Source organism: Gastrolobium bilobum, unplaced genomic scaffold, assembly GCF_033153095.1.
Source record: "Gastrolobium bilobum isolate Gb01-03AN ecotype WA unplaced genomic scaffold, APGP_CSIRO_Gbil_v1 utg65599, whole genome shotgun sequence".
Lineage (NCBI taxonomy): Eukaryota > Viridiplantae > Streptophyta > Magnoliopsida > Fabales > Fabaceae > Gastrolobium > Gastrolobium bilobum.
The window spans coordinates 1-12,495 of record NW_026898610.1 but is presented as its reverse complement, the minus strand read 5'-3'; the positions used below and the strand labels follow the sequence as shown (position 1 = coordinate 12,495).

At 36.9% G+C, this 12,495-nt stretch overlaps 1 protein-coding gene across 1 annotated transcript; it reads left to right on the top strand.

Annotated features, from left to right (window-relative positions):
* Positions 1-976: 976 nt before the first annotated feature.
* Positions 977-2,671, top strand: LOC133317611 (cation/calcium exchanger 2-like). The gene has a single exon (XM_061519470.1). It carries the CDS (start codon positions 977-979, stop codon positions 2,669-2,671), a length of 1,695 nt encoding a protein of 564 aa, XP_061375454.1.
* Positions 2,672-12,495: the final 9,824 nt, after the last annotated feature.

The following is a 12,495-nucleotide window of genomic DNA, read 5'->3' as shown; positions in this document are numbered from 1 at the left end:
TGAGGTAAATGTTATAATACTAGTTTTTCATTCTAGATAAATTGTTATTTTTTATTATGAATAAAATAGTAAATACTTAAGGACTAAGATAAAATATTATTTTTATATTCTAGATAAAATGTTATTTTGTATATTTGTATAACAGTCAATGCATTATTATTATATGTAAGACCCGTTCAAATATGTTTACATAACCTATGGTGGAGGAATATCATTGGAGCCATGGGAGCAATTGCTTCCCCAAATTTGGCAAATATATATTTGCATATATATTACTGGTCCCCAAAGTTTTTTTTATATGTTTTTGAATATGCATGTTGAATATGTTGTTGAAACTTGAAAGTATAAGTTAGCTCAACCCATAAGAAATTCCTTGAAATTTTTAAGTTTGTTGAGATTACAAACTCTAAAACATTTAATTTCTTAATCAGTGTTGAATCCGACCTTTACTAAGCTCAATTCTCGTTGAATAGTGAAATTTTCAATCTAAATTTTCATTATTAATGTAACATAAGTGTATATAATTAACTTAATCCATATATGAAACTCAAAACATAAGAGGGTTTGTCATTTCTACGATTGCTGCAGATGAAATTTTTTACAATAATTACATTTATATTAGTATGCAAATACGGATCTTGACATAAAAAACAAAAAAACAAAAACAAAATCCACGTGGATATTCTAACTTTTCTTCTCCAACGACAATAAAAGTACATTTGCCAACATAAAATATGCATTTTGTCCCCATGGTTTTGATTTATAATTGGAGGCGGTGTGAAACCAATCTTTTTGACTCTTTCCACCCATGTGTTGAATGACGTTTGCAACATTGGAAGCAACAAACTTTTGAGGTCTTCTCCTTCCATTGATTTATACCTTGCTTCTCTTTCTTCATGCTCAAACACGTGTTAACCTTGCACTTTCTTTCTTTTCTTTGTGCTTGAAACTGGGGTTTAAGCATTTCTCTCTCAACATGACTATCACAGTTTCTATTTCCAAACGCATGAGTTACATTTACACTTATAATTACACCTTCTTCTTGAACAAGTTGTTCCTCCCTGTGTTTTTTGCTTATGTGATTGTTCATTATTTCCACTCTCCCGAAGTTGTGGTTGAGACTAACCTCTCTTCCTTTGATGGCAATAGTGAGAATGATTGCAAGAGCTTAAACACCATTGGTGACTACAAAGCCAAGTGTATGTACCTTAAATCCAATGACCCATGTGTCTCTCAGGGCTATATTGATTACCTTTACCTTTTCTATTGCAAATTTGGGAGTTTCCCTTTATTGGGTCCTAGTCTCCTAATTTGTTGGCTCTTAGTCATGTTTCATCTATTGGCTAACACAACTTCTGAATATTTCTGTCCTTCCCTTGATAACCTATACAAATCACTGAGGTTGTCCCCAACAATTGCTGGAGTGACCCTTGTCGCTCTTGGCAATGGTGCCAATGATGTTTTCTCAAGCCTTGTCTCTTTTCAGGGTAATGGGACTCACAGCATTGGCTTTAACACAGTTCTTGGGGGTGTTTCCTTTGTGTCCTGTGTTGTGGTGGGGATAGTGAGCATTTCAATAAGTCAAAGGGGGATCCGAGTGATAAAATCTGATTTTCTGAGAGATGTTTGTTTTCTTCTTTCGGCTATTGTCTACTTGTTTAGTATTTTGATCACGGGTGAGATCAATGTTTTTGGAGCAATTGGTTTTCTTTCTATGTATGTGGTGTATGTGATTGTTGTTTGTGTCTCTTCTTCTACCGGATGGAAGGGTGGCTCTGTTGATGATGCTAAAATGAAGAGTACTAGTTCAAGTTCTGGTGATGACTTGAATGTGCCTCTTCTCATAAATGGTACAGATAAAGGATCAATTGATTGTGTTGAAAATGGTGCTCAAGTATGTGACATGAATTTGATATCTTCAATATATCGAATGTCGCTTTATATCATGGAGATGCCCCTTTACTTGCCTACAAGGTTGACAATTCCTATTGTTGGTGAAGAGAATTGGTCAAAGCCTTATGCAGTTTCTTCAGTGATATTAGCACCTCTTCTCTTGTCTGTCCTGTGGTACCCTTATAAGGAAAACAGTTTTTCGAGCACAAATTTTACTGTTTATGGAATTGGATTATTGGTTGGAATTATATTTGGTGTGATTGCATTTTTCACAACAGAAATGTCAAAGCCACCAAGGCACTTTGCTTGGCTTGCAGGAGGGTTTGTAATGAGTGTGACTTGGAGCTACATTTTAGCTCAAGAGTTGGTGGGGTTGTTGGTTTCAATTGGCTACATATGTGGAATAAGTCCTTCAATATTGGGGTTAACAGTTCTTGCTTGGGGGAACTCACTCGGGGATTTGATGACAAATGTGACTATGGCTTTAAATGGTGGACCAGAGGGTGCTCAAATAGCAATATCAGGTTGCTATGCTGGTTCTATCTTCAATGCTGTTGTTGGGTTGGGCTTGTCTCTTGTGTCTTCAACATGGTCACAGTACCCACAACCTGTAGTGATTCCTAGAGATCCATATCTCTTGGAGACATTGGCATTTTTGGTTGTTGGATTGGTTTGGGCACTTGTGGTTTTGATAAGAAGAGATATGAAGCTTGATGGACTCTTAGGAAAAGGGCTTTTAATTGTTTACTTCATTTCTTTGTTGAAGAGGCTGATTTAGGACACAAGGATATTTCCAACTTCATTATATGTTTGTCTCATATTCTTATTTTATACAAAATATTTGTTATGAATTTTGTTATCAAATTGGTGTTGTAACTTTTTCTTTATTTCTCTCTTAACCAAAATCCCAAAGAACTTAAAATTCAGTATCCTCAATGATATTGCACTTGCAGTGTATGATCATATACTGCGCCACATCTTGCTTGGAATCCTTGAATTAACAGCATTTGTAAGTATGCAAATTCATTGCCAATGTGATAAGAAACCTCCTTAAAACTAGCTCAAAGAGTATAAGTGTCCAATGTCTTATAAACTTCACATTAGTTGCTTATATAACCAATGTAAGACTTCAAGTTCCATATCTTGCAAATGGGATCGTAACACAATGTTATTGCTTAGACTAAATCTATTGAACTGTTGGGCTAATAGGATTCAATTTAGAGAAACTGTATCCATTCAATCACTGCTTGTAGAACATCACTTTTTGAAGCAATTTCATTGAGGACTGAACAATTAAATTAAAGAGTTTAGCTTGCTTTCTTGCCATTAACCCAATTCTCCTGTGTGGATGAAGAAAATTTAATGGCAAGAAAGCAAACAGATTATGTGATTTACGCCAAAAGCACGGCCTAGCTTTGTAAAGAAACACAGCCAATACACCATAATGAACTACGCCAAACTCGCCAAATCCATGATTGTGTCTAACATTGTATTATACAGAAAATCAAAACAAAAAATGAAAACACTACAATCATCAAATCAATCTAATTACATAAAGATTACTCAATGCTGACAGATTTGCTTACATCTTTTACTTGGGGTGGCTACTTCATGACGAATGCTTCTTTTTCTAGTCTTGGCCCAGCTTTTTTCCAAAGAAATAGTAACATCTCTCTTTGAAATAACAACGAGATCCAAGCAAAGAGCATCTTCATCTGCTCTTCTTGATGCCCAAATTTGAACCCAATCACCTATCCCAAACCCAATCATCACATAAGTAGAGCATTTCTTCTTATCCCATTGTCTTAATTCAACAATACTCTCCTTTAGAGGAACCACATTCCCTGTTTATTTATGGATCAACGAGACCTTCATAGACTTTTGCTTTTCAAGAAGCTTTAACTCATTCTCTCTCAATAAACTTGTATATAAAATTATTAATGTAACTTCTTTTCCGAGACATATAAAATTATTAATGTAACTTCTTTTCCAAGCTTAAACTTTTATGTTGAGATTATTCTTTACATGGTATCAGAGTCTAGGTGTTACCGGTTCGATTTTCACCGCTTTTCACTTTTGTGAAATTTCTTAACACAGATAGGCTGGGTTTGATGCATCATTCACATTTCAAGTCCAATAAACTCTTGTGTGAGAGTTCAAGTCCAATAAACTCTTGTGTGAGAGGACATGTTAAAGATATATAAAACTTGTAATTTGGTTCAATGACGGTGAGAGTCTATTATTGTTCTTTTCAACATCTGTTTTGAACAACTCCTTCTCAATAACCATTGTAATTTCATTATTCCCACATATCTCCTTCAATGTGTTGTTGAATTCTTGAGACAAACCTTGCATTGAGCCTCGACCTCTCTGGTTACGTGAATGAGAAAAATACATAGTGATTACTTGTTCTTTAAGTATGAGTCAAATGAACGTGAGTTTAGGCAAACATAACTGAACATGATTTAAATAACCATAGTTAATTCAGGTAACTAATTAAACTAATTCAGGTAATTTTGCTATTACTGTCAAAATAAATTATAGCATGCAACATGGGTAATAAATGAACCAGTGGCCTTTCAGGGCCCTTTGGCTCGGCTCGTGAAGGCATGAGCTTACATGCCTAATATTGGTTGTTAGAACCAGGTTTGGACTTGTATAAAAGCTCGTTTAATAAAATGATCTCAGGCTCCGATTCAAAAGCTCAACCTTAAAGCCTGAGCTGGCTTACTATATTAATTTTTATTTTTATTTTATAAATTTTTATACTATTTGTAATACCCATCTCTCTCTCCTCAATCTATTTCTCTCCATTTTATTAGTTAAACATACTTTTTTGTTCTTTATTATGCTGTTTGGATATACATTGAATTTACGAATACTTATGGAATTACTAGGATTGTTGATTGTATATTCTGTTTGGATAAATTTTTGTTATCTTATTTTTTTTAAACAGGCTAAATTAGATTTTTAATTTTTTGTAAATAAGTCAGGCCACATGCCGATAATTATATTCATAACAGGCTATGATGCACGGACACAGACACGGGACACGACACGACACTTCGATACGTTAATTTTAAAAAATACTAAATTTCGACATGTTAGGACACGTTTTGATATTAAATTATTTTTAATATATATCAGCGAGTAAGTGAACTGTTTAGCTATTTGCACTTCCAAAGTAATAAAAAAATTAAAAATTAGAAAACAACTATATTTAAATAAAAATTAAATGTTATCCTCATTTTTCATTTAACTTGTTAAATTGTAACTTTGTATTGCATTTATTCTGTTTAACTTTACAATTGGCTAGCCATTAAATACACAATGCTGAAGGCACGGTTGTTATTCTTCGTAACAACCAAAACAAATCTGATCCTAAGAATCTAACAAACTAACAAAATAGATAGGCTATTAATCCTAACAACTATATACAGCAAATCTGTAACAATATGGGGAATATTCTTATTCCAACACTCCCCCTCAAGTTGGAGCATGGAGATTCGAAATGCCCAACTTGGGAAGAAAAGCAAGAAAGGAGGCTTGACCAAGAGCCTTTGTAAAGATATCTGCTAGCTGCATGTGAGAACGAACAAAAGTAGTTCGAATAGTTTTGGCCAATAATTGTTCGCGCACAAAATGACAATCAATTTCGATGTGCTTGGTTCGTTCATGAAAAACCGGATTTGCCGCAATGTGCATGGCTGATTGATTATCACAGCATAGTTCCATAGGTGCATTGTGTTGTATTTGTAACGAAGCAAGGAAAGATTTCAACCAGACCATTTCAGCTGTTGCAGCAGCCATAGAACGATACTCAGCTTCGGCGGAAGAGCGAGATACAGTTAATTGTTTCTTCGTCTTCCACGATATAGGGGAGGAGCCAAGCATAATAAAAAAACCAGAAATAGAGCGTCGAGTTAAAGGACAACTCGCCCAATCAGAATCACAAAAAGCGTGTATCTGAAGATCACTATGAGAGGAGAGAAGAATGCCTTGTCCTGGATTTGTCTTAATGTACCTGAGAACTCGAATGGCAGCTTCATAATGAGCCTCTTTTGGTGCTTGCAGAAATTGAGAAAGTATATGAACAACATAAGTCAGATCAGGTCGAGTGATAGTGAGGTAGACCAATTTGCCAACTATCCTCCTATATCGAGCTGGATCAATATAAGCAGGGCTATCATCCAGAGCCAAACGATGATTTTGTTCCATGGGGAAAGAGACCGGTTTACAATTTGACAAACCGGTATCCTGAAGTATATCCAATGCATATTTCCGTTGACACAAGAAAATTCCATCTTTGTTACGGGAAATTTCAATGCCTAAGAAATATTTCAGAAGCCCCAAATCTTTAATTTTGAAACACCTGTTAAGATAAGCTTTCACTTGGGCACAAGTATCAGAATCGTTTCCTGCTAAAACAATATTATCCACATAAACTAACAAGGCGAGGAACGTGGTCCCACTGCTAAAAGTGAATAAAGTATGATCGGCTTGAGATTGAACAAAGCCATATTGTAAGAGGGAAACACTCAACTTAGCAAACCAGTTGCGAGGAGATTGACGAAGGCCATACAATGAACGTTGCAAGCGGCATACCTTGTGTTCATGAGCTTTATCAAAGCCTTGAGGAATACGCATATAAACTTCTTCATGCAAGTCACCGTTAAGAAAAGCATTGTGGACATCCATTTGATGAAGATGCCACCCTTTAGCAGCTGCTACTGAAAGAAAAACACGAACACTGACCATTTTGGCAACGGGAGCATATGTCTCAGTGAAATCTTCGCCCGCAACTTGATGATTGCCTGCTATGACTAAACGTGCCTTGTAGCGTTCCACAGTACCATCGGAAAGATATTTAATTTTGTATACCCATTTGCACGGTAGAGCCTGTTTTCCTGGAGGCAGGTCTGTAATACGCCAAGTATTATTCTCTTCAAGGGCGTGAATTTCATCTGCCATAGCTTTGCGCCATTCACTTTGAGCCACTGCCTCTTTAAACGATCTTGGTTCCTTACCTGCATCAATCGCTGCAACAAACTCGCGATGTTTTCGACAAAATCTGTTAGTTGTCACATAATTAACAATTGGATATCGCATACCTGAGGGAAGAGTGGAAGAGGCGATCTGAGAAGTGAGTGTATGTGTTGGTAAGGACTTCACCGTATTGCACTTATAGTCACTGAGGTATGAAGGTGGCTTTCTTGTTCTAGAGGATCGAGACACACCCGATAGATGGGACTCAGCAGCGGGATTGTCACTTGCTGAAGAAATGACACCTTGGACCTGTGTTGGATCAGAACGAGTTGCAACTGGTTCGGCTGAAGAGTCATCAGAACAAATTTCAACTGGTTCGGCTGAAGAGTCAATGCCTTGGACCTGTGTCTGATCAACAATAAGTAAAGAATCCGAAGAAGGTTCAACTGGTAATGGAGTATCACATCGTGCAGGGACTGTAGTTTCATCATCATGCAGAAAACGAGGCAATACCGGAGCAGGAGGAATGATATTAAGATCAGCAAATGGAAAAATGGTTTCATGAAAACTGACATCACGTGAGACAAAGCATTCTTCAGTTTCAATATCAAATACCTTCCATCCTTTAACACCATATAGGTATCCAATGAAGATGCACTTCCTGGAACGAGATCTGAATTTTTCTTGGGGCTTTGGTTGCATGGAAGCATAACATAGACAACCAAAGACCCTAAAATGATCAAAATGAGGAACACACCCGAATAGCAACTCATGAGGAGTTTTGCCTTGAAGAAGCCTTGTAGGAGTTCTATTTATTATATGTGCTGCGGTCATAACACAGTCCCCCCAAAACCGTGTAGGCAAATTTGCTTGAAATAAGAGGGCACGAGACACATTGAGGATATGTCTATGCTTTCTTTCGACGCATCCGTTTTGCTGCGGTGTATAGACACAAGAGGTCTGATGAATCATACCACTGTCAGAAAATAGTTGACACATCTGTTTGGATTTAAACTCAGTACCATTATCAGAACGAACAATTTTAAATTTTGCTTCAAACTGAGTATTAACCATGTTAACAAATTTAGAGAAATAAGCAAATGTTTCTCTTTTGTCACGCATCAAATGAACCCATGTAACACGGCTGTAGTCATCAACAATCGTAAGAAAATAATGAGAACCATTCAAAGAGGAAACACTGTAAGGACCCCATATATCACAATGGATCAGATCAAAAACTTTATTACTTTTGTGGTCATGAAGTGGAAATATTGAACGTGTCTGCTTTGCGCGATAACAAACGTCACAAGCATTATTACTTAAATGATCGTCACGAAAATTAATGTAACTAGAAAGCAAAGAAATAGCGTCATGAGATGCATGGCCGAAGCGTTGATGCCACAATTCTGGTGAGTCAGAAGAACGAACAGCAAGAGCAACAGCTTGATTTGGTCGAAACACATACACACCACCTTGAAGATCACCCAATCCAATCTCCATCCTCAGCTTGCGGTCCTGCAAAATGCATTTTTCATCATTAAATATAACTTGGATATTATGATGTTGCGACAACTGAGACACAAATATAAGATTGCAGGTTAAATGTGGGACAAATAATACGTCAGATAATAACACCAAAGGAGCAAGTAAAATGGAGCCTTTCTTAACGGCGTAAGTAACATTGCCATTAGGTAAACCAACAGCCAATGGTGAAATATTTGTAATATTATGGAGCAATTCCAGGCTTCCTGTCATATGTTTGGATGCCCCACTATCAATGAGCCAAGTAGAAAAAGCATTTTTACCAGTGAGCTTGTCCATTGTCGGCTGAGATTTGTCAACCAAGGAAAGTAATTGAGTTACCACCTCTGGCGTTAAGACTGAGAATGCATTCGCTTGAGCTATTGGTTCAGATAGTTGCGCTGCATTTGCAACTAGTGACTTGGTCTGCGAAGCTCCGTGTGATGAATTTCGGTCTCTGGAAAAATATCTATCTGTTCCAGAACGACCACCGCGGCCTCTCCCCCTGCCACGATCGCCTCCAAAGTTCCTGTCACGATCAGGAGGATAGCCAAATTTCTGCCAACAGCGAGAAGCCTCATGGTTTGTTTTTCCACAATGAATGCATGGCGGACGTTCAACATAGTTGTCACGGCTCTGAGCCGCAAATCCCACTGCATTAGGAGCTGGGGTTTGTTGTCGAGCAATAGCACGATGAGTTTCCTCCTGGGTGACAATAGCATAAACCTTATTCAACGTGGGTAAAGGAGAGGTATTAAGGATTTGGGAACGCAAATTCCCATAGACAGAGTCATCCAATCCCATAAGAAAAGTGTACACTTGATCATGCTCCCTTGCATCTTCGACGTCTTTCGCATATACACAGTCACCAGCACACACACATGAACGGTGGGTTTGGCTGCTTTGAAGTTCATCCCACACAGCGCGCAGTTGCATGTAGTATTCTCCGATGCTGCTTCCACGTTGCCTGATGTTGGTAAGATTGACTTTCAACTGGTACTGCTTTGAGAAATTTTCAACAGCATACCTTTCCTTCAAGTCGTCCCACAGAAGTTTTACCTCATCGAAACACTTAATAAAAGGCTGAAGCTTCGGATCAATGGTGTTATGAATCCACCCATTGATCATAGAGTTGTTCATCTCCCACGCTCTCCATTCAACCGGGTATGTTTGTGCTGGTTTCTTTATGGAACCATCGATGAACCCCATCTTATTCTTGGATTTGAGCGCATTTTTCATCAATTTGGCCCAATTATCATAGTTGGTATCACCTTTCAGCATTACTGTTGTCAAAATAATGCCAGGATTATCGGATCCCGCAAGATAGTAAGGTGAAGTTGGGTCAGAAGGTTTGGAGCCACTAACCCCTTCGATCACCATGGCAAAGCTAGCCAATGAATTCAGAAAAAGGATAGGCGGAAGTGTTTAGATCGTACCACTGATACCATGTTAAATTGTAACTTTGTATTGCATTCATTCTGTTTAACTTTACAATTGGCTAGCCATTAAATACACAATGCTGAAGGCACGGTTGTTATTCTTCGTAACAACCAAAACAAATCTGATCCTAAGAATCTAACAAACTAACAAAATAGATAGGCTATTAATCCTAACAACTATATACAGCAAATCTGTAACAATATGGGGAATATTCTTATTCCAACATAACTCTTTTCCACTTGAATGAAGATTGAAACACACATAATAATTGGGATGAAGAGACAGAGAGCTGGAATCACATAGACTTCTCTTTGAATCTTGCTGTCTCCTCCTCTCTATGCCATCACAATCAAAATCCCAATCAACATCTACATCATCATCATTTTCATCTTCATCTTCATCTTCTTCACCATTCCATCATCCCACATATTAACACTCCATTTCTCTCTCCCTTCCCCCATGGATGACCATAACCATAAGGTACTTTCTCAGGATTTTTATTCCCCCCTTTTAGGAAGTTCATTGAATTGCTTAATTGTTTCGGTGCTCAGAAAGTTGAATGACACAGGAAGAAAAGAAACAAAGTTCAGATAAGGGAGAGTCCAAAGGCTTGCAATTTGTGGTTTAGGGTAGGAAGAAGGGAGGAGAAGTAGAGATCCGACGACGACCACGAAGAAGAGATGAGGCAGCGTCCAACAAGATAAGATAGGGTTCACTTTTGTTAACTTTTTAAATCTTAATAAATTTTTTTTAATTTTTTTAATTGTAATTTTATTTTATTTTTTATAAAAAAAATGTCAAAACGTGTCCAAATATATTGACCACGTGTCGGATTCGGTCAAAATCGCGTGTCCCCTTAGTCATTGTGTCCCAAAAAGTTGACCGCGTGTCGGAATGTGTCCATGTCGGACACGTGTCCGACACGCATTTTTTCTCAAATATCCTGTGTTCGTACTTTAGAGATAACAGGTAACAAACTTGATGAAACTAACACATTTAAACACAGACTTAATATTTTAAGACCAAAACTCGGTTCGGCTCGGCCTCTTAACACCCTAGTCCGCAAGTTAGTCTCAAAATCTCTTTTTTGTTGCCTTCACCTACAAAGTTCATTTCGTAATAAGGTTTTTTCTAACCCAAGCATTATGATTTAGCTAGTTGGTTTGGACTTTTCCTTTGACCAATTTTTTATTTATCAAAATGCCTATTATTTAAAAAATAAAATAAAAACTATAAATAAAAGTGTATAAATTCAAAGATTTATAAATATAATATAATTATGAATTCTATAGCATATATATAATAAATATATATTTTTAACAATTCAATAACTTTTTTATTTATTTTAGTTGTTATTTTGAACCATTCTAACTAAAGATATTTCCTTGCTTATTTATAATTTTATTTTATTCATTTTTATATAATATTTACAATAAAATTAACTATTAAGTTAAAATATTTTATTTTATTTTGTTTTGTCTTGAACTAGGATTCAATTTAGAGAAACTGTACCTAATAAGTCCATGATTTTTGACTTTGAACATGTGTTTTGATGTTCAAATGGGAATGAAAAGGATATCTTTTGTAAATTAAAACCCCAAATATTGCATTGAAGTGAAGAATTCTGATTTTAAAGTTAATGGACTAATTTTGTATGTTTCAAGCCCAAATTAGTGTTATTTCTCCAAGCAAAAAGAATGAAGAAAAATTGGGCCAATCCTTTGTTGATCAGAAGCCCAAAGTGAGAAAAGAAAGAAAAAAGGTGGAAAAAGCCAAATCAAAAGAAGAAAATAAAAGAATGGGCCAGATGAAAACCAACCAACCAATGGCCCAAAGAAGAAAAGAAGAAAAGTGAGAAAAGAAAGAAAATAAAGGAAACAAGAGACAGAGGCAGAATCGTGAGAAAGATCAGAAAGGAAGAAAAAAAAAACCCTAGCACTCAAACCGTCCAAGAAAACCCACCTCCATCTAGACCCTCATCTCAACAGCTCTTTCCAAATCCCTTCACCGATCTAGACCGCCCTTCATAATCGATCGAAGACACAGAACCCTAACCCCACCATGGTTCTTTTCTTGAATCGAACAACCCACAACACAAACCCTACCCGATTTTTGAAGACACAGAAAAATCCAAACAAGTTGATGAGCTGGAGGTTGTTAGTAGTGGTAGCTGGAGCTGCTTTTGTGGTGCGTTGCTGATCACGCAAGGGACACCCACAATCGAGTAGAGCGAGGAGCATACGTACGGTGGAGGAGGTGATTTGGGATCAGCTATAAAGAAAGGGATAAAGGCATTTTTGTAGGACACTCTCTATTCTTCTCTGCTTCGCTGAATTTTATTTTGCTCTTTGGGGATATTTTTATGTTACTGTTTCTGTTTTCAATTTTTAGTATTTCTGTTTGTAATTTTTGGTGAGCACTGCTTCAGGGCTATCGGCTGTTGATAGTTCCTGAGTTTTGTTTTTAGTACATTTTAAAGTTTCTGTTTTTATTATGTACTCTTGTTGTATGTTAGCTCACCAACCTGTGGTGATGAGCTAATTTTCTTAGAGTTGGGTTGAAAGAGTACCCGGAACTCATTGTTATTAGATGATGTTTTGATGTTTACATTGTTGATTCCAGTTTGTTTACTGTGCATTTTTATTGCTGAGTTTA